Source organism: Vanessa tameamea, chromosome 5 (assembly GCF_037043105.1).
Source record: "Vanessa tameamea isolate UH-Manoa-2023 chromosome 5, ilVanTame1 primary haplotype, whole genome shotgun sequence".
Lineage (NCBI taxonomy): Eukaryota > Metazoa > Arthropoda > Insecta > Lepidoptera > Nymphalidae > Vanessa > Vanessa tameamea.
Genome location: NC_087313.1, coordinates 10259978 through 10282880, shown reverse-complemented (window position 1 = coordinate 10282880; position 22903 = coordinate 10259978). Strand labels below are relative to the sequence as shown.

At 32.3% G+C, this 22903-nt stretch overlaps 5 protein-coding genes across 9 annotated transcripts in view; 3 read left to right on the top strand and 2 right to left on the bottom strand.

The window, feature by feature from the left end:
- LOC113392751 (1-acyl-sn-glycerol-3-phosphate acyltransferase alpha) overlaps positions 1-1511 on the bottom strand; it is a 125929-nt gene extending 124418 nt beyond the window's left edge. For 3 of the 4 annotated variants that reach the window (XM_064220809.1, XM_064220808.1, XM_064220807.1), the window contains exons 1-5: positions 1293-1511; positions 1091-1224; positions 834-1015; positions 601-766; positions 368-527 (exon numbers count right to left, since the gene is read on the bottom strand). In XM_064220809.1, the coding sequence (XP_064076879.1) occupies positions 373-527; positions 601-766; positions 834-1015; positions 1091-1224; positions 1293-1483 (828 nt within the window). In that variant the 5' untranslated portion in view covers positions 1484-1511 and the 3' untranslated portion in view covers positions 368-372. Of the gene's footprint in view, positions 1-22; positions 528-600; positions 767-833; positions 1016-1090; positions 1225-1292 lie in introns of those variants that run through there. The other variant, XM_026629309.2, reaches the window with a different exon arrangement.
- A 300-nt stretch (positions 1512-1811) lies between these two features.
- On the top strand, positions 1812-4775 carry Rpl5 (Ribosomal protein L5). Its single transcript, XM_026629308.2, has 7 exons — positions 1812-1954; positions 2419-2532; positions 2614-2763; positions 3268-3428; positions 3658-3816; positions 4070-4187; positions 4556-4775. The coding sequence occupies exons 1-7, from the start codon at positions 1952-1954 to the stop codon at positions 4742-4744; spliced, it is 894 nt and encodes a 297-aa protein (XP_026485093.1). The 5' UTR covers positions 1812-1951; the 3' UTR covers positions 4745-4775.
- Positions 4776-5816: 1041 nt separating this feature from the next.
- On the top strand, positions 5817-7752 carry LOC113392756 (zinc finger protein 660-like). Its single transcript, XM_026629317.2, has 3 exons — positions 5817-6277; positions 6445-7099; positions 7465-7752. The coding sequence occupies exons 1-3, from the start codon at positions 5878-5880 to the stop codon at positions 7712-7714; spliced, it is 1305 nt and encodes a 434-aa protein (XP_026485102.2). The 5' UTR covers positions 5817-5877; the 3' UTR covers positions 7715-7752.
- On the bottom strand, positions 7749-22420 carry LOC113392754 (ATP-dependent helicase brm). 2 transcript variants are annotated; one of them, XM_064220966.1, is made up of 30 exons: positions 21639-22420; positions 17871-18400; positions 17635-17781; positions 17293-17452; positions 16861-16947; positions 16669-16769; positions 16462-16600; positions 16135-16324; positions 15912-16050; positions 15657-15831; positions 15540-15560; positions 15230-15337; positions 15027-15144; positions 14757-14895; positions 14470-14551; positions 14223-14380; positions 13602-13779; positions 13012-13254; positions 12693-12859; positions 12415-12603; positions 11988-12146; positions 11671-11842; positions 11338-11447; positions 11066-11186; positions 10778-10963; positions 10438-10634; positions 9357-9482; positions 8938-9064; positions 8630-8810; positions 7749-8492 (listed from the first exon to the last, which is right to left on the bottom strand). In XM_064220966.1, exons 1-30 carry the CDS (start codon positions 22107-22109, stop codon positions 8353-8355), a joined length of 5061 nt encoding a protein of 1686 aa, XP_064077036.1. In that variant the 5' UTR covers positions 22110-22420; the 3' UTR covers positions 7749-8352. The 2 variants fall into 2 exon arrangements, with proteins under 2 accessions (XP_064077036.1, XP_026485100.1); XM_026629315.2 differs by lacking the exon at positions 15540-15560.
- Positions 18908-21532, top strand: LOC135194803 (carboxypeptidase O-like). Its single transcript, XM_064220773.1, has 5 exons — positions 18908-19273; positions 19595-19712; positions 19829-20022; positions 20728-20812; positions 21237-21532. Exons 1-5 carry the CDS (start codon positions 19136-19138, stop codon positions 21530-21532), a joined length of 831 nt encoding a protein of 276 aa, XP_064076843.1. The 5' UTR covers positions 18908-19135.
- Positions 22421-22903: the final 483 nt, after the last annotated feature.

The following is a 22903-nucleotide window of genomic DNA, read 5'->3' as shown; positions in this document are numbered from 1 at the left end:
AATAAATTTGACATTAATTGTCTTAAAGTCAATGTTTTATTTAAAATGCATGGAATAATACTTAAATATCTAAGGAATACTGATACATTCCAAATCAAAACAATTTATAACAACAACTAAGATAAAAGTTTTTGTCTACAATACTAGTCTTCTTATAGAAATAAAAATTACAAAATATATGGGTTACAAAGAAAAAATATCAGGAAGATATTCATTTTGACTAGAAATTAATAGACTACATTGATTGTTAGTGCAAACTTAACAATTTTAATATCTTTGGCAAAAACTCACATCTAATTTATATAAATGTCTTTGATATGGAGCAAATTATATACATATAAATATATATCATAAGGGTACAATTAATATTTCTTAAATGGCTATTTTCTTTTGTTTTACTAAATCCTTAGAACTGTCATTGAAGACTTCGATCATTTGTTCACGAGCCATATCAGAAAGAGCCTCTAAATCATTTCTTGTCATTCCCTTTGTAGGAATAGGTGGCAAAGTAGTTATAATTACCTTTCCTAAAAAATAGTGTAAATTTAGCAAAAAATATAATGAAATAAAAAAAAATGTTTTTTAATATATTTTATGTACCTGGTTCAAAAGTTTTAGTCTCATTATCAAGAAAATAGTACTGGCTAAAAACAACAGGCATGATTGGAATTTGAGCATCAATTGCAAGGTAAAACGCTCCTTTTTTGAAAGGCTGTATGCTGCCTTTATTAAAGCGCGCTCCTTCGGGAAAGACCCACAGCTTTGTCTAAAAATTAATTATTATTTTTAAAATGTTATTTTCGATAATATTTTATGAAGTTAAAATCGTTTACCTTATCTGCTATTACTCTTTCAGTAGCTTCTCTCATAAGTTGCCGAGCTTTCGCAGTTCTGAGGCGATCAATGAAAACTAATCCTGAGAGCCAGGCACCGAATCCAAATGCACCCGCAAACATTAATGGTCTTTTAGCGACAACGGTACATCGCTTCATACGAGGCCACATTTCGAACATACCTACATAAGTTAAGTGAAATAATATACATATATATATAATAATAATAATAATATTTTTTATAAAATATTACACACCTAAAATATCTAATGAACTTTGGTGATTAGAAATCACGATGTAACATTGTTCATTATCCCAGTGTTCCAAACCCTTCAACTCCCACTCTATTCCAACAATATGAGAAGCATAACGGCAAAACCGAGAAGCTACGCTGTAAAACAAGAAAATAATTCAAGTCACTTAGTAAAATAAGACAGCAGAAAATAATCAATATCTTACATTAGATTCGTCACATCACGGGGATATAACAGCACTACGGGCAATAATATTGTACATGTTATTAATACATAAACATAATATAAGAAAAACTTCAAGTAATATCGAAAAACATTGCTTTTTTCATATAAAAACGGCAAGGTAAATATAAAACCCGCCAAAAATAATTCAGGATATGAATAGGAGGAAGCCATAACGAACCATAGACAAAAAGAGAAAAAATTAAAAGAAAATAGTGTTACTATCCTATCAATTTACAATAATTAACTTATATTTTTAATTACTTGTATATGATATCTTTGATATATAATTAAGAAACAATTTAATAGTTTCTATTTTATAAATATTTTGTACACTTCAAAAAATATATAATTATGCGGATGCTAAAAGAATAATTTACTTATTGTTCTTTTTTTTATCTAACAGTGATTAAATTGTGAACCTGTAAATTTATATTTAATAATAAGGTTTATTTCATTGTTTCATAGAACATTTTATTTTAAAATAAAAATTATTTAAATAATTCTACATAAAACAAATATTTTTCTATGCCAACACCACTTAGTGTATAGTCTGTTTAGAATATGCCACAGAAAAAGTCTTTTTCGTAGGTTACCGTTTGGGACGTAACCTATTTGCCGGATTGTGATTAAAATAATAAAATGGTGAGCCTAGTGATTTAAATATAATCAAAAGTGTATTGTGCTATAAGAGAGTTCCTTATTTCATTATATATTTTAATATTTTAGGCTGAGATTAGTGAAATAAATCTCGATAGTTCTTCAGATGTCGTGTCCTAAAAAGCCCTATTTTCTCCTATTTATTGCTTATTATTATAAATAGGTTTGCAAGTAATCTTAGATTAGGTAAAAATAAATTATATTTATAAGGATAAACTAGAATAACGACGGTTTACTACTATAACCTAAATGATGAAAAAACGACACATGCGCGTCATCTGATATTGTCGAAGATATATATTCGATAGGCTTTACCATGTTTTATGTGTATAGCCGTATCAGTATATTTTCTGAAGCAATAACTATGATTATAAAGTGTCTCTGATTTTCTCACTTAAAACTTAACGATTTTTCTTTTAGTACAATTTCTATAGCTTTGTTTTCATTAGGGTTTCGTGAAAGTGGTGAAGAACAAGCAGTACTTTAAGCGTTACCAAGTCAAGTTCAAGAGGCGTCGTGAAGGAAAAACTGATTACTATGCACGTAAACGCCTTGTCGTGCAGGTATGATCAACCATTTATTTATAATTAACATTTTTTTTTGGTTATCAATTAACTTTGTTAAATGTATATACTTTCTTTTAGGATAAGAATAAATACAATACGCCTAAATATCGTCTCATCGTCCGTCTTTCGAACAAAGATGTGACATGTCAAGTTGCCTATTCTAGAATTGAAGGGGACCACATTGTTTGCGCTGCCTACTCACACGAATTACCGAACTATGGTATCAAAGTAAGTTATGTTTCTTTTATTAGTAACTATCTGTAAATGTCCTATTGCTGGACTAAATCGTTCTCTCTAATTGAAGAAAAGGTTAGGAGATTATTCCATTAGGCTGCTCTGATGCGGATTAGTGAATACACGTGTGGCAAAACATTCGACGCATGTATGTTTTCTTGTGATGTTAAATGATATTATGTATTTTAAACACAAATTAGGTACAGTGGTGATGGTCTGGGTTTGAATCAGCAATCATTGCTTAAGATTCACATGCTCTAACCACTGGGCCAATTTGGTTCTTTTATTGATTCATTATTAAATTTAATTAATCAAATGATGGAAATTTTATCTAACCATAGAAAAAATATTTTTTTATGATGATTTTGAACGGGCGGTCTGAAGCAATGTACAAATGCAATCCCCATGTTGATATATGTTCAATACTGATAAAATCAAATGTACAGATTAAACTATCAAACATTACTTTTATTATTATTTAATGAGAACATTTTGTAGGTTGGCCTTACCAACTATGCCGCTGCTTACTGCACTGGTCTTTTGTTAGCCAGACGCTTACTCCAAAGGCTGGGCCTTGACTCTTTGTATGCTGGAGCTACAGAAGTTACTGGTGATGAATACAATGTTGAACCTGTAGACAATGGACCTAGTGCATTCAGGTACTTATTTTTCTGTATTATCTAATATAGAAATAATTATAATAATTTCTTGTGTAATTGTTGCAAATAAGCATTTGTTTTTATGATGATATATTACGGGCGGACAGACAGCATACCATAAGGGACAAGTGCAAAATGTTGAATTGTAATTTTCTGAAAGTGTTATTCTATTTAGTTACAATTTTACTCTTTCAATTTATTTTTTTAACAATATTTGTTAACTTTTTAGATGTTACTTAGATGTTGGTCTCGCACGTACTACCACTGGTGCCCGTGTGTTTGGAGCTATGAAGGGTGCAGTAGACGGTGGACTCAATGTTCCTCATTCCATCAAGAGATTCCCTGGCTATGATGCAGAAGCTAAAAAATTCAATGCTGAAGTACACAGGTAAAATAATTTTATATTATTTTGAAAATGTAGCAAAGTGGCTCCTTTCATCCTTCGATAAATAGAATATCTGTTAATCGAACAGCCTTAAAGGAGCAAAATTATGTGTATGACTTTTGGTTGTCAAATAAAGTATCATATAGCTTTTTTGAACCAGTTTTACTGACACTTTAAAGTAAATATACACATACTTTCAAACAATAAATAAGTTTACATATGATGAATCATCTGTAACATTAATAACAACTTACAGGGCTCACATCTTTGGTCTTCATGTAGCAGAATACATGCGTAATCTTGAACAGGAAGATGAAGATTCCTACAAGAGACAGTTTGGCAAATACATTAAACTTGGTGTTGCTGCTGATGCTGTAAGTTTATTTCCTTATTTACAGACGTCCAACCAAATTACTGCCTAGTATTATATTAAAGTAGTGTCGAAGTTGGACAAAAATAATGCATATTGTTGATTTCTTCTTTAAAGCCACATGTTTCAAAGATGACAGCAATTCAGCTACAATTAAATTATAAATCTGTATCTGTTAAATTAAGTTAACATTTATTAAGTTGCTGCTACTAATTTACTATATAAATGGTTAATATTTCTTGACAAAATAAAAAAAATACATAAAAGGCTTATTTAATACAATTACTCTTATTTACTCATATGGTAAATAAAACCAAGATTAATACTTTAAATTGTTTAACCTTTTGTTAATTATGATTAATATTTTGTTAGATCGAATCCCTGTACAAGAGTGCTCATGCAGCAATCCGTGCAGACCCATCTCATAAGAAGAAGGAAGCTAAGAAAGATCCTGCAAAACAAAAACGCTGGAACAAACGCAAGCTTACCTTAGCTGAGAGGAAGAACAGAATCAAGCAAAAGAAAGAGTCCTTCATCAAGAGGTTGCAAGCAGAAGCTTAAAGGCTCAAAAATAAAGCCATTTATAATACAAGACTGTATATTATTTAACCACAAATACATATGTACATACATATTTTTTATTTCTTCTATAAAAAATCTAAATTCTATAACCGGTATAAATTCTATATTTAAATATATTGATGGATAAATTTACTTTATAATAAATTATGGTGCAATAGCCTGTTTGTATACAAATTGATATTATACCAGTACCTATAGTTATTAAAAGTTTTAATATAGAATAAGAGGGTGCAAGGCAGTTTGTACCCCTTTTTTATACAAATAAAACCTTAAGTTGACTATGTTACCAACCTTCAGCTTTATGTAAAAGCATTTGTAGAGGTACCGCCCTAACATTGTACCACTTGATACTATCGATAGTATTGCAAACTTTGTCAATAGTATTGCTTTCTGTCGATAGCATCGCCGTTATCAATAGTATAGCTCACGGAGAGCTCTCGATAGTAATGGTCAACACGATACTATCGATATCCTGAATAGTTTTCGAGGTCAACTATCGATAGTCAAACTATCGATAGTTCTGCAACACAGCTTTGCAGCGACTAAGTTTTATTTATATTATGTTAGAGTTAACCCGTTAAGTCCAGTATAAAAAAATTACTCGTTTTGGTCCCGAGTTCCTAAAGTCCACGAAGTTCCTAATTAACATCAACAATAAGCAGTCAATTCTTGTAATTTCGCTGTTTATTTTAGATATGATTCTACTTTACTTGAAAACGTTATAATTTTAATCGTTTGCGTTTCGTGTAATAAAAGATAACCAACTCAACCTGAACACGTGTAGCCTGACTTTTATTAATTTAGTCTCTGGTTGATCGATAATCTGCGCTCCTGTTCACAATTCATATCACAATAATAGTCAAGTCAAACAATTTGTAAATATTGTGTTGGTCTTTTCACCTTAGGTGATTTGTATATTTTCCCTTTATTTATAAAACAACAAAAATAATGTATTTATAATTATATTTTTAAAAAATTTGATAATTAAGCATAAGAAAATACTTATGACTTATGGGGTATCATACCAAATATAAGGGATTTATTCGATATTTAATAATAATATAGCTTATTTTTTTAAGTTTTATTAAATATACATATGAGAGCATATTTTGATGGATATTATTAATTATTTTCTCGAAACTGATAACACAAATATCTGTCGAATATGTTTAGGAAACGCGAAACATGCAAAATATTTATTTTCCGAAGAAGAAGAGTCGAAAAATATATTAAATAAGATATACATTTGTTTTCAATTAAGCTTAAATTATGAAAAATACTTTCCCATAGTTATTTGTGAAATTTGTATAGAAGAATTAAATGTCGCATATAGTTTTCGTCAAAAATGTATTACCTTTGAAAAACGATTCTCATTATTTTATCGAAAAGTGACAGAAAAATGTAATTTAAATAATCAAAAAGTTGAAACTGAAGACATAAAAGACTTAACCATTATCGAGAGTCCAATTTTACTGCCAGATAAATATAAGGATGCTCAAATAAAATCATCAGGTATCACAATATTTATATGAAAGTGTAAAGTTTAAATACTACTTAATTATGTTATTATAGTGGATTAAATTGGATATTATATTTTTTTAATAATCACAGTTATAATATTTTTTGTTGTTAATATTTTTTTAATAAAAACAGTACTTTATTGTATTCCATTGTTTAAGATACAAAAATCGAACATAATGAAATAAATATTACCATTCAAGAGAAGAGGCTACATATATGTTCAATCTGCAATAAAACACTCAAAACTAGCACATCATTACTAAAGCATAAATATTCAATGCATCAAAAGAGAAAACATCTAGGTAAAGTCACGGGATTTGGAGTTGATCGCCGATATCATTGTCCTAAATGTTTATATAGTACGCCTCACAGTCAAACTTTGGTAAATCACATGAGAAGACACAATGGAGATCGCCCATACCACTGTGAGTGTGGCAAAAGCTTTACTCAATCTTCGAGTTTAACTGCTCATCGTAAAACTCACACTAACATTGCAGATTATACTTGTGCAATATGTGGAAAACAGTTTAAACATGCTTTTTCACTCAAAAAGCATTTAGACGTTCACCAAACAGGAAAATATTCATGTGATATATGCCATAAAGAATTGAAATCTAGACAATCCTTACAAGACCACATGTATCGCCACTATAACATTCGAAATTACAACTGTGAAGATTGTGGTGATACCTTTGTAACTTGCTCTGAACTACTTAACCACAAAAAAAGACATAGCAGCATTAAAAAAGTTGAGTGCCATTTATGTGGTTACAAAACACATACAAAAAAGAATTTAATTATCCATCTTAAGAGGTAAGAAAGTATTTATTAAATGAAATTCAATTTCATTCACAATCCAAAGTAATGCCTTATTTAATTTTTGAACTACTCATAATCCTTTAACATATGAAAAGATATATGAACATTAAGGGCCTTAATATTATCATATTATATATATTAACTGATAGATGATCAAACTTCATTATCAATTGGTAAATCCAGATTATTTATTATTATATATATTCATAATTATTAGTATAATAATTATGTCTTTAATAACCATAAACACCAAATACTATTTCAATCCAAACAAGTCAAGATAGTACAGTACTTAAAGCTTGACATTTTTTGTTGCACTTAACAATATCATTTATTTATGAAAATTTATTTAATTTCAGACACGCTGGAGATAAATCCTACAAATGTGATAATTGTCACATGTGTTTTTTTACTAATGGTGACCTGCAGAGACACAAACGTGTCCACACCAGAGATAAGCCTTTCCCCTGCCCTTCTTGTGCTCAAAGGTTTACACATAGTACTAGTCTGAACAAGCATATGAAAGCTGTACATGGTATAGACTGCAAATGGGCAGATATTAAGTCCAAACAAACTCAAAAAAAAAACCTAACTGTTGAAAATTCATAATAAATTGTTTTGAAGAGCAAATTAAAAGAAAAAATGTTCCTTATTATTTTATTTACCAAAACATGTCTCTTCTACAACTACACAATATTTTTATTTAATTGTCTATTGTTAAAAGATTATTTAAACATAAGAAATATCCTTAAAAACCAATTTATAATTCTTCTTTTTTAAGGGCATAATTTTTTTTCAAATGTTTAGAGATACAGCTCTATTTTTTTTTTAATATTCACTCTTACAGTTGTCTATTAAAATGATAAGATTTATATATTATGTATATGTGTAATATTTAGACATTTTTAGTAAAAGTATTTCCAAAAGATGTTTAATTAAAACATTTATGCTTTAAAAATAGCTAGATAAAAAAGTCTTATAACCACATTCACGTTTTTTTTTCTGGTTAATTCTTATATATAATCTCGTTCTTTAGCGATGTGCTAAGGTATATATTGTCTTACAACAAAGTAATTGTTGAATCTTAAGTTGAATTACTAATAAATAAGCATTTAGTTATTTAACTTTGATGTTATACATAAATATTTAAAATCGGATACTGTTAAGGTAATATTAAAACTGGTGCAACAGTTTTACATCTAATATTCAATTGTTCAAAAAAGTTTTGTGTTCAATATATGTAAGATCTAATCTTCCTCATAATCTTCATCGTCCGAGATATATTTGCGTTGTTTTCGCTTTCTTGATGGTGTGTTCTTGCTCTTATTTTTTAATTTGATTTTCATTTTCACTGAACGATTTGATTCCCCATCTGAATCTTCATCTTCTGTAATATTTTTTTTAATGAATACAAATTGAGATACAAAATAATCTAAAATGTTTAAATAAACACTTAATTAATTGAGTACGAATAGTGAGTCCAAGAAGATTTATAAATATAAGGATATGTAATTCGAAACTTACCTTTATCATTATCATCAGAATCTTCAGAATTCTGTCCGCTCTCGTAGCGCCGTCTAATTTCTATAAAAACATTACGTAGGCGTACTGAATCTTCATAAATTAGAGATGCTTCTTCATTATAAGTTTGAGCATTTGCACATAACGTAAAGAAATCACGTTCCAAATCCGAAATGTCAGTATACTGAAAAATATAGATGAATAAGATTACCTGCTGATTATAGAATTTAAAAAATCTGTATTTCAATAGAAGAATTATGGAATAAAAATTTCAATAAAATTCCATGTGGAACAATCCATGATTATCTTACTTTTCCATCTTCAATCCTATTCATAATCTTCTTGATATCTAATGGTTTCTTAATTACATCGTAATAGTCAGGTAGTTCTCGCCGCGAAGGTAGTTTCATAAAAGGCTCTGATAAAACTCTACCATTTCTGAGAAATAAAGGGTTCTATACTAATTATATCATATTAAAAATCTTATGGAATTACACTAAAATATTTTATTAATAAGAAATGTCGTACTACACAATAAGCTTTATTCATACTTATAATAAAAATATAACGTCAAATTGAAAATAGCAAATGAGATAGAAACTGTTGGTATGAGAATTGAAAGCACAATGATTCTAGTAATAGTAATACTAGTGAACCACCCCGGTTTATCATGCCTGCAATAAATAAATAAATAAACTTGAATGATGAGTATAGATAAAAATTCACTTACTCATCAGAATAGTCAATTACTTTCTTCATAATGTTTTTCAATCTCTTTTTGAGTTGATTTAATTCCGTTTTGCTTTTCTTTTTTGAAGAGCACGGCACTTCATCTTCGTCAGAATCATCTTGGCGACTGTAATTAAAACATAAAAAAAAAAACCTGTATCACAAAGATATAACAAGCAATATGGTTGTTTTAAGATAAAAGGAATCTACTATTTTTGTTACCTATATTAAGTTTATGCAGTAATGTTATGCAGTAATATTATATATTTAGGAATAGTATATTTTTTTTTTATAGGATTCTTTATTGGGATTTATTAATCTATCTAGCAAAATTATAACAGTTTCACACTAGAACGTTATAAATGTCTGTACTCCAGCAAATTTTTTTGGACACTACTATGGTTTACAATACTTATTCATAGGTAAGCCTTGTTTTGCGGCCAAAGCACACTCTGGTTATTTTATCATTATCTAAAACATCAATAACTATGTATGACAGATTCATCTGAATTATTTGTATGTCAAATTAGTGGTTTGTTAATTAACCACTCTTCTAATAATTAATCTATTGTGACGAAAACAATGAACATCTTAATGCTATATAATCTAGGATTTCAGTGAAATAGTTGGAAATATAAATGCAATATTTAAAAAAATCACTAGAAATTATATTATTCCCAAACATAAGAGATTTTGTAGTACAGGACTATGTTAAAGGAAAGTCTGCTATGGCACCAACATATGTTGTTGGAGCTGAGTTGGCCCAGTGGTTAGAACATATGCATCTTAACCAATCATTGCAGGTTAAAACCCAGGCAAATTCATGTACTTAATTTGTGTTTATAATGCATCTCGTGCTCAGCGGTGAAGGAAAACATCGCGAGGAAACCGGCATGTGTCTAATTTCAATGAAATTCTGTCACATGTGTATCCACCAACTCGCATTGGAGGAGCGTGGTGGAATAAGCTCCAAAAACCTTCTCCTCAAAGGAAACCGAGGCCTTAACACAGGAGCGAGACATTAACAGGCTGTTACTTTACTTTTCATGTTGCAATACACACACACTCAGCTTAATATTTACCGTCGCTTTCGTCCTCTCTTTCGTTTCTTGTCAAGCACTTCATCATCATCGTCTTCCTCCTCCTCTTCTTCAAACTCCTCATCGATAGCTTTCAGCCACTCCTTCTCAGTGAGCGAGTCCGTGTAATCAACTTCTTTACGTTGCCGGGACCCACGCCCCAATGTCTCGTCCTCGTCCAAGTAGTTCCATCCTTGGCCCTGATAACATTTTTAACACCATTTTTTAGAATGAGCTCAGTTGTGGAGTTTCTTTTTAAGGTTTATTCTACATGATGTTTGTAGTTAGAGTCTAAAGTATGTATTAGAAGTTTATTCTTGTAATTGAGACTTGTGAAGGTTACCTTGTTGCACACAACCTCGTCGTCATTCTTAACGAGCCAGTCGGGCAACTCCGACTCATCGATGAGTCGGGTTCGCGTCTCGACTTTCTTGCGTTCGATGTCGATTTGCTTGAAGATCTCCAGCTCCTCCTCGGAACGAGCTATCATCTCATTGATCAAGTCATCATCGGGAACTTCATTTTCTTCCTAGTTTTTATCACAAAAACAATTATGTATATGGTATTATTCAAAAATAAATAAAGTCGTTGAAGCAACATTTTGTTGCATTTGTTTTAAACGTAATATTACCTCCTCATCATCTCCATCTTGATGTAAAATGCTTTGTAAGAACTGTTGCCGCTCTGAACCAGTAGATTTCTGGTCAAACATACCAGCTTGAATAACTTTTTCGTCCATATTTAGTTTGTACCTGAATAAAAGTGTTTTTTTATTATAATAGACATCTCTGCTAATTTTAAGCTAATTAATAGATAAAAAGAAATAAATAAATAGAAACTGCATTGATGTTTTGATAATAACAGTTCAATTTCTTATAAATATTTTCAATTTATTTAATTTACCTGGCTGCAGCTAAAATTCTTTCTTCCACTGAATTGACAGTCATCAAACGCAAAACACGAACTTCATTGCGTTGTCCGATACGATGCGCACGATCTTGAGCTTGAAGATCCTAAAATTAATATGTATATTAAAAATCTTATTTTAAGATAAGAGTTATTATTTTTCAATAATAATGTAATCAAACTATATTTTGCTCAAAATAATTGTATTTTTGTTTATTCCGTCATGGACAATGTATGTGTGCGACAATGGAATTATTACACATGAATTAAAATATTTCATTTTATCACATAATATCTGTGAACTAGTTGCTAGCCAAATATCATCAGTACCTGGTGCGGATTCCAGTCGGAATCGAAAATTATGACAGTGTCTGCGCTCTGCAGGTTAAGACCAAGACCGCCCGCGCGCGTTGACAACAAAAAGATGAAATAGTCCGAGCCAACGTCGTTGAACTTCTTCAGCAGCTCACCACGGTCCTCAGCCTTCGTCATACCGTCCAGTCTGTATATAATAAATTTACTCTTAAAATTGATATTAATTATTACAAAAAATTACAAACTATTAACTGAATAGTATAAATATTTATTTGCGACGATTTTTATTGTAGATTAAACTACTCATTAAACCATAACAAATATTTTTATACCTCAAGTACTGGAAAGCCCTCCATGAGAGATAGTCTTCAATAATGGTCATACACTGCGTCATTTGACAGAACACTAGTACTCTGTGTCCAGTTCTTTTCAATTTGGGCAAAATGCGATCCAGAAGTTCAAATTTTCCAGATGCCCGATATAGGTCCGGTCTAAGCAGAAAAAAAAAAAGTGTAATAGGCATTTTGCTTAAGTTTAATATTTCAATATATTTTATTTCAATATATTTTATTACATTACTTTTTCAAAAAGTGTTGAAACAGTATTCGTCTGTTTAGATCTGGTATCAACAATTTGAATTGTACCATATGGGTTGTATCAATATATTTAAATCAAATGATATGTATATTAGTATAGCACTATTAATATTATGTAAATATTTTGAATGTAACACATGAGTACAATAAGGAGTTTTTTTACCCTGAAACGACTCCTCCACCGGTACCAATGTGGTCACAGAACTTTTCTTCAATGTGTTGGAACATGAAGGGGTGATTGCAGAGCTTGCGAAGCTGCACAATGGTGTTCATAAGCGCCTTTGCTCCACCTTTGCCTTTATTGCCCTTCTCTGAACCGTCTGTTAGCAGCACACCCTTCGACTGCATGTGTCTAATCAAATGATTTTGTAATTATAAAATGTGAGCTTTTAAATATCACTAAAACTTTATCTTTTTTCAATATAAAGCAAAAGATATTACTTGTAAAGTACGCGCTGCAAACCACTCATGTCGCACTTAATGATGTATTCCACTTTGTCGGGCAACTGACTCTCCACTTCCTTTTTAAGTCGCCGTAATAAGAATGGACGTAGAACTTTATGTAGACGACGAATGATAAGGATTGTTTCTTCCTCATTCAGTTCCACCTTTTAACAAAAGTTAGGCTTAATTTTAATAAGCATTATTTATTTAGGGAAATAAATCAGTATGGGATTAAAAATATCAACCGGATAAGTATGTAACACATATATAAATGGATTGAACTATTCGATTTATATATGTTTGGCAAGCAAGTTACCTTTTCACCGGTAGTCGCAAAAGGAGCGTTGAACCACTGCTCGAAGGTGGAGCAGCTCTTGAATATGGAGGGCAGTAAGAAGTTAAGCAGTGCCCACAGCTCCGGCAGCTTGTTCTGTAGCGGGGTTCCCGTCAACAGCAGGCGGTGTGGTGCCACATAGTGCGTGTTGAGCACTTGTGTCAGCTTGCAGTGGTGGTTCTTCATGCGGTGACCCTCGTCGATAATCATGTATTTCCATTGCACCTATCGGTCACGAGTCGTTTAAATTTTTTATCATTTATATAGATTTGACTGAATGCGATTCGTTTAAGCCAACTGGAGAATTAAATAATGTTAAGCCTTTATTAATGCCGATGATGCCGAAATTGGGCCATCTACGGTAGTTCGAACACCGGAATCTTAAACGAAGATTGTGGATACAAATCAAAACAGCAGTACCATTGAATTTTCATCTACAGTGTCATGGAATTAGATCCTAACCTTCTCCTCATAAGTAGTGGGAAGGTTTAGCATAGCAGTGGGACATTTGCAGGCTGTTTCTTTTACTTTAGATACACGATTCCGTATATCTCATTTGAGCAATAGCCTACCTTGGCCAGAACGCCCTTGTCCTTGATGACGTATTCGTAAGTGGTGAGCAGCACGTTGAACTTGGTGGAGCGCATTTGCGTCTGCACGAGACGACGCGACTGCGGGGAGCCCTTGTATGAGACTACTTGCACGGTGGGTGCCCACTTCTCGAACTCTAGCACCCAATTAGATAGTGTACTGGAATACAAAGCAATAAAATTAACTAGTAAAAAGAGCATAGATGAATAAAATGAAAATAGTTTTTATAAACTAGGAGCTTGCTATAAACCGATTTCCAAGATGTACATGTGATGTACACATATATGTATTATATAAGTACTAATATTATTGGAAACTTTTTTTAAGGATCTCTTGAATTGACGCTTATCAAATGTTAAGTAAATCTAAAAGGTTTTTTAGGAAGACTTGCACTAATGACTAATATCCACCTCTGTAGAACTTGAATTGCCAAAATATAATAAGATCCAAAATGCATCACTTATTTGAAAATACGTTTTACCAGTATTTAAGGCAATATATTAAGCCAATGATTAAATTATCAAAAAAAAAATGTAATACACTAAACTTCATTTTCACGATTTCTAAAACGAAGTCGATCACGAAATATTTTTAGTAATTACCTGAGAGGGACAATAATTAGGAATGGCCCATTAACTTTCTTCTTCTCCATTAGATAGGTTACTAGAGCAATTGTCTGGATGGTTTTGCCAAGACCCATCTCGTCAGCCAAAATTCCATTTAGATTGTTGTTAAAAAGAGATACCAGCCACTCTAAGCCCTAAAAAAACAAAGGAATCCAATAACATAGATAAAATATTATTTTTTTCTTATTGAATGGTTGATACAAATTATTAAAATATTGCTAACCTTAATCTGGTATTCTTTTAGATTTCCATTAACAAGTATGCTGGCTTGTTCGGTGACAGATTCGTGCACAGTATGAGCGATGCTGCACATAAAACACATAATACAAATATTATATTATATTTTGGTAAATTGTATTAATATCAAGTAAATTATAAAAACGTTGTCTAATATTTATAAATATATGATGAGTATAGTATGTGACTTTGTCAATGGGGTCTGTGAAAGGGGGATAAATACTGATGAACTTTATAAACATTCAAATATGTACGTCATTTTATAATATGAACCTGTAATAAGTTTGTTCTTCAGTCTTATACTCATCGTCTTCAACTTTAGCTTTCTTGATCATATCACGAGCTCTCTCTTCGTCTGTCTTTTCCTTGTCACTCTTCTCATGGTGGTGCCTCTCCCTTCTTTCTCTCCTTTCTGTAAGACACTCAATAACATTAGCAATTGAATAAAACAATAAGACTTCTAAATATAAATTGTATGTAGTAAAAAAAACAATTTTTATAATAAATGTATCTTAAAAATTTTTTTTAATAAAACGATATTACCATCATCTTGACTGTCGTCGCCAGAATCGTCAGAGTCAGATAAAACTTCCCACCCAGGATGAGTATCCATCCAGTCCTTAAGTTGAGACAACAGCGGAGCCTCTTCGCCTTTCAGCACCTGTTACAATACGGTATTACAGTATATATAATGAAACGGAGAAACAATTAAAAAGAAATATAATTTTGAACTGATAATTACTTACTTCACCAGTCTTGGGATCCATAACACTAACACGAGAGTCTGATGTTTGTGAGCTGTCGTCCATCGCGTCTATTTCACCCCCTTCAAGAACCTTCTTCTTGCGAGATTTCTTGAAAAGTAAAAATAAAATAATTTATTTATGCGAGCAAAGTAAAAGAACTGATAAGTATTAAATTTTGAGCAAGTTTTATTTAAATAGTTCAACCTAATTTTGACAGTAAAATATGAACGATCAAATAATACAATATTAGGCTAATGATTATTATGAATGCATTATTTTAGCTTTTAATGGTATATTAAATCTATCTCACCCTTTTCCTACGCTCTTCTTCCTGTTGTTAATAATAATGAAATATTAATTAAATGATTATCACATATACATCATTGCATTATTTTAGCTTTTAAATCAAAAATCAAATCTATCTCACCCTTTTTCGACGTTCCTCTTCTTGTTGTTTTTTACGTTGCTCCTGCTTATGTTGTTTGACCATCTCCGTTAGACTGGCAATGTACTCATCAGTCTGTGACAAAAGGAATGCCAGCCGCTTGTCTTTCTTCTGATCAATAAGCTTTCTGTATCCCTCCTCGTCTTCCGCCATCAGGCTATGAATATTAAAATATTGTTAGTTCAAATTATTTTCTAAAAAAATACTTTTATATAAGTGATTGATTGTAATACATACCGTCGCATACGTTCCTTTTCTATGCGCTCTTGTTCTTTCTTCTGTTCTCGCTCAGCATTAGCGTGGTAGTTCATGATGGCTTTATTCATACGAGACAACTTAGCGACATTGTTGCGATGATACTCTTTGAAGTCCTTAGCTATAAATATTATTAAAGTGTTAAAATAATAATATAAGCTAAGTGTGTATGTTCATTTAATAGACAGTCTAAATAGTGTCTTACCATGTTGCAATACAGTTTGCAGGAATTCCTGGTGCTTCTGTCTGCGCTTCCTTTCTGCTTCCAACTTTTGTTGCTTCTCGAGTTTCTCAGTGGCACGTGCTTCACGTAATCCTTGTCTCTTCGTGCGCTTGTAGGCTTTAATGTTTACAGCCGTCTCTAAAGTTGTATCACGACGTACTTGTCCAAGAATCTAACAGAAACACATCGATGATTTAATTTATATCATAATATATAATTTTGTTATATTTGTTACTACATTTTTTTAGATACGAAATATCAATGACGCAACATACATGAAAAAATATATTGCTAAGAAATAGTAAGTACCTCGGCTCGTAGTTGCTTTTGAAAATTAAGAACACGGAGAGCCCGCAGCTCTATTTGTGCCTGCAAGCGGAGGTCGTCTGATATATTCGCCGGCAAGTTGGAGAGGACTTCAATACGATGAGCGATTCGTGCTGCGATTCTATAAAATAATTAACGTTTAAGCGATATTTAAATAATATTGTTTATTTACTGAAGTAAAGATGTTACCTGTTTTCTCTCTCATTTAAAATTTGTAATGGATCGATCCCGACTGGTTTGGGTATAGAGGTGATACGATTTTGCTTTGCTCCTGGAGTTGGAACACCGGGCTGAAAAAACATCGTAAAAATATTAATTTTATTAGTAATATAAATAACTGTAAAACAAACAAAGAATATGTTGTTGAATAAAATATTTAACCTGCTGAGTTGGTGGTCCCGTGGGAGCTCCGGGGCCGGGCCCGCGGGGCGGCGCGGGGCCTCGCAATGCTGGCGCGCCTCCCATTGGCTGCAATAAAATTTTAGTCCATATATATACATTTTTTTATGGCGGATGGTTTAATGGGCCACCAACCTTGGGAACTGAAATGTTATGTCCGCTGTTTCTATAGTTACACTGGGTCACTCATCCTTCAAACCGAAAAACTACAATACTAAGTATTGCTGCTTGGCCACCGCCAAGCAAATGATGAGTTATACCGACCATATGATGAGAGCATGGTACCTACCGAGACAGGCTGGAACAAAGTCGTACCACCACGTAAAATGTTAAATTGACAAATATTAATTATGGAAACTATATTTTTAGCAAACAATTTAAGTTATAAATATTCGTTATAAAAAATAATTCTACCGGATTCACCAAAGGCGGTGTGGGTTGAGTAGGCGGGGCCATTTGTCCCGTCATTGGTAGAGGCGTGGGGGGCGCCCCGCCCCCACCGCGAGCGGCATCTCCACCGGCAGCACCCTTGCCTCCTGTGACTCCTGCGCTTTGTCCTCCTGCTTGTGGTTGCCTAAGGGAATATAACCATGTCTAAGCCTAAGTCGTGTTTCCTACTTTCATACTCGAGAAATCATAAAATAATAAACTATTAAATCATGTCACAAAAATATGTTGTAAGTCTATTAAAACCTTAATCTTAGGACTTGACCCTTATCGATTGTAGGCTATTGCCGTAAAAACTCGGTTCGTTACCCCTGACTGTAGGGCGAGGGCGGCTGCGCGGGCGGCGTGGGGCACTCGGGCGGCGTGTCGCCGGTGCGTTTGCCCGCCGCCATCAGCGCGATTTGTTGAGCGATGGGCTGATTGCGCGCCAGGTTTCGATAAGCTGCTATTTGAGCTCTGCAAAACAAACAATATGTCATAATAAGATTATTGAAACCAATTTCGATTAAACTTAATCGAAATTACTTTAAGTACATGTGACTCACTTTAACTGGCCCAGTTGTGTATTAGAAAATAATCCTTTGTTTGGATCTTGAGAATTTGTTCGCGCACGAATGGCTAGAAGCTGCGAGTATCTCGGATCCTCTTGTAGACCTTTCTCCTCCATTGAATCGATAGCTCGTTGCAGAGCATTTAGATTGTCCGGTCCAGACGCAGCGAGGGAGCTCTGCATCGGAGACGAAGAAGGCGCCCCATTTGCGGAGGAAGTAGACGGTGGTGGTACTGAACCATGGGGAGGGGTTTGTGCGGCAGGGGGCTGTGGTGGTGCTCCAGAAGGAGGTTGGCTAGATGGAGGACCACCGGGAGGAGTCGGAGCGCCACTTGGGGATGGAGCTGCATGAGAGTAACCTCCTTGTGATGACATCATTCCATGATGTGGTGGCATAGGAGGCATTCCTTGCCCATGCACACCATGGGGTGGTGGACCGCCAAGTGGGAGTGGCACTCCTGGTTGGCCTGGTGGGCCCTGTGGCCCGTTACCAGGCGGTGGGCCGCCTGTCAAAGCCATTGGACCCTACAAACAAAAAAAATCAGTATATAATTTCACTTTAACTAAATTAACTGAAGAAACCCTTTTTCTTTGCATGCATGGTGTTTCATCACGTAATCATTATTTAGGCACGACCATACTGATATTTCAGCACTGACACAAAAAACCATTATTGAAAATGTTATTTATTGTCTATATGTTTTTAAATATCCCGTTGTTATGTACTCATACTATCGAAAATTATACACTCTATGAGATAACAGCCTTTAATGCTTATGAAAGAGCTTTCTTATATTACTTACATTTAAAAAAAGAAACTATAAGTTTTTTGAATGGCGTGTCAAATGAGGCTGCAATACCTATGGATGTGATGGTTAGAAAGGAGACAACACAAATATTTGAAGACAAAATGCATTCTTTCGACATACAATATAATATTGTTTCAGAAATTCAAAAGTAAGGAATTTTAAAATTTAAGTTTTAAAAACCCAATTTATTATAAACAATAATTACAACGAATCTTTCAGAGAGTCTTTGCCCACTGAGAATGATACATCTCCGTATGACATATTCAATACTTTTTATGATTGGGAAAGTATTTTGAGCTTGATAAATAAATATGGAAAAAAAACTAGTAACTTTAAAAAAACTGTTATTGCAAAAACGTTTGAGAAACGTGATATTTTTATTCTCCATTTATCAAAGGGGCAGAGAAAACCTATTGTTTTCATAGTAGGAGGGGAAGATGGAAAGGATTGGATGTCTTCAGCTTTGATTTTGAACCTATTTTCTGAATTAATAAATAGTACAAGTAGCCTCAACAGTCTCTTAAGCAAATTTGACTTTTATCTTTTACCTATATTAAATCCAGATGGATTTGTCTTCAGTAAGAAACAGGTTTGTTGTTTTTGTTAAAAACTTAGTTCTCATAATATAAGAGATATCTAGGGGACATAAGTTTTTGAATTTGTTTGTGTATGAATAGGTTTTACATAGAAATTATTAAAGATAAATGAACTTTTAGGATACAATATGAAATTGAAAGGTGATTATATAAAAAGGAAAAAATGTCAATAACCATTTTTTTATTAATAGCAAAGAACAGTTCATCCTATTCCAATTATTATTGATGTGAATTGTATTGATGTAGTAAAAAAAGGATGTAAAATTTAATTACTTAACTTCAAAATATATAAAAGACAACTCATTTTTTTCTAGGATAGGTTATGGTCTAAAAATAGAAGAGATATTTATCCTCAAAAGAAATGCCACCATGGAAAATTTCCTATTGGAGTTAATATTGCTAGAAATTGGTTTTTTGAAAAATCTTCTAAAAGTGAGTACTGTGACAAGAAGAACAAAAAAAGACTATTATACATATTCTTTTGACAGATCTAAATGATCATTCTTTTATGTAAACATATAATTTTGTATTTTTTTTTTCTATTGTAGTGATAGATGAAGAATGCAATTCTATTTATGTTGGGCACAAAACTCTTTCAGAAGAAGAAAGCCAGGCTTTATCATATGTTCTTAATAGTCTTGCATTGGATATGATTGCATTTATAAATGTAAAAGGTTTTGGACGATATATAACAGTACCTTATGGACACACTACATCCCTTGCTAATAACCATGATATAATGGTATGTACTTGCACTCTTTGTTTTAAATTGTTTAGTAAACTATTGTTACAAGCATATTTGAATTGTCATAAAAATGGGATAGCAATATCATAAATGTGCAATATTATACTATATTTTATTATTAAGAGATCAAAATTTTAAACCACCAGAAAATTAGTATAATTTTACTTGCTGATGTTAAACACTTGTTTAAGTAATTTGACTGGACTGTTATACAATTTGCTACATTACACAAATTCATGCGATCCTCTAAAATACTCATGTTCATACATGAATTGCATATAATTGTGGTTAACGTAAATAGCATACACAATAGCATTGAATTAAAGAATATGTATATGATAACTCAAAAGGGTTTTACTTGCTAACCAATACGACATTAGAGTTGACATAAAATCAATTGGTACCGACATTGGCTATTCTAATTCTATTAACTAAACTGTGAACCAATAAAACAAAATATTTTATTTAAATTTTTTAATCTCTAAAGTGTTCTGCAATTTACTATGATATCATAAGCCATTTTGTATATTTTTCAAACAGATTATATACTGACTGTGTATACAGTATAAATGAATTAGATCAACTTGTATTACCTATTACTATGAATCTTTGTTTTCACAATAGATAATTATGTGAATTTTGGTCTTTGAAATAACTATACCTTTAACTAACACTAAATAATACTCATATTTAATTATTCAGATGGAAATTCTAAGGTCTACATGTTCCAAGGTTCTTGAAAACCATAATATAACATATTATGTAGGAACAACATCTTACTATTTTTGTAAGTATTAAATTATATAAAATATCATAATTATATACATTATCAACAAATATAAAAAAAATAGCTTCCCATCATCTTTATACTTAAATATTTTACATGCAACGGATTTTATGGTATTTTCATTAATAAAGAGAGAATATTTTATCTGTATAATACATGAATATTATAGTAGAGAATGGAAAAAAAAAGGATTTTTCTAGTTTTAGACTGAAGGACCCTTATTGAACCCATGTGAAGCTGAGACGGTAGCTAGTAATATATGTTATTTAAAGTTCTTATGCTAATTATGGGGAGTTATAGGTAAAATAATTATATATCACTTCAAATATACTTATATATAATTTAAAGATTACTTTTAAAATTTATTTATAACCTATTAAGTTATAAATTCATTTCTTATGCCTGACCTTTTTCCCATTTTTAGACAATTTTTCAGGTAATATGGCAGACTGGGTAAAATTTAAGTTAAACACGCCAGTTGTGTACACTGTATACTTAGAAGATGAAAATACAGTACTTCCTCTTCCGAGCCAAATCAATCCACTGAAGGCCCAGTTATTTACTATTTTAAACGAATCAATGTTCATATCACAGGATATATATGGACCCTTATTTAACAATGAAGTAAACACATTTTCTTTTTACATAAAGCATGTATATAATATCTATATGTTTAATAGTGTTCTGAATATTTACTGTATGAAAACATTAAGTTTATGATCATTTTATGCCTAATGCCATATAACTTTTATATGGACAGGCATGATTATAATGTTATTATAAATTATTCATATTTTTATTTCATAAATGTAATTTATTTACTTACTTGGTTTGGCATGTGTCCAATTTGATGTTGCATATATCCATGAGGAGGCCCTTGTCCTGGCATATTTGAATGCTGAGGATTATTTGGAATATTACTGTGACCATTTGGGCCAGGTGGATGAGAACCAGCAGCACCCATAGGATGTCCAGGTGGTCCAGGCATGTGTGGACCAACCATATGAGGTGGCATTTGATGACCACTAGGTGGCATTCCTGGATGTTGTTGTGGTACACCAGGTGGACCGTTAGTATTAGACGCAATTGTATGAGGTGGACCGGACGGTGGCATGTGATTTTGCATGGGTGGTTGTCCAGAACCCGAAGGATGTGATGGAGGTGGACCATTCACATGTTGTTGGTTGTAAGGACTATGAGGTGATTGTGGCGGTGCCGGACTTTGTGTCGGCGGTCCCATTGGGCTAGGCGCCTGTGGTGGAGGCATAGGGCTACTTTGCGGAGATGGACTTGCCATTTTAAATCCGTATACTGGTCTTACAGCATATCAAAAATATTTAGACACTAACACAGTACACAATCACAATTGCTTCATGGCGGAACGTAGCGCGTATGTCAATACTGTAATTGATATTTATAACACAATTCTACATTGTTTAAATACTTCGCATAAATTACAAATCAATGCAGTAAATACCACATACAATGTAATACAAAACAATGTTATATCTGGAAGCAAAAACCTATTCACTGATGTATTTTAAAAGCCGCAGCTATTAGAAAACGACAAAACGTGAAATATAACGCGAAAGCAATATTCAGCAGTGTTGCCAGACGCCATGAATGGTTATCGTAAAATGGACATTCGTACAATAATGAATGAGTAAATAAAAAGTGCTACTACCTAAGTCAGTTATTTTTAAAAAATAGTACATTTTTAAAACCCTTGTAGTTATTGATTTTCACAATTACCTCAGTAAACAATCAGGTGCACATAATTAAGAGTGCTCAATCCTTATTATTAATATAAAGAGTTTGACGGTTATATTTATCAATCATAATTGTTGACTTTGTTTACTAGGTGTAACTATATTTTCGATCAATATATGCATGCCGCCTAGTGGCAATTAATATATTTTTAGTGAATGGCTGTGATAACTATCAACTAAATATTCATATTTTGTGAAAAATATAATTAAAAGTATTAACACTATACTTAAAGGCTTGAGTAATTTATATAATTTTTTTATTAATTTTAAATAAATTGAAAAAAAAACATATTATTAACTGAAAACATCTTTGGTTTGTCAA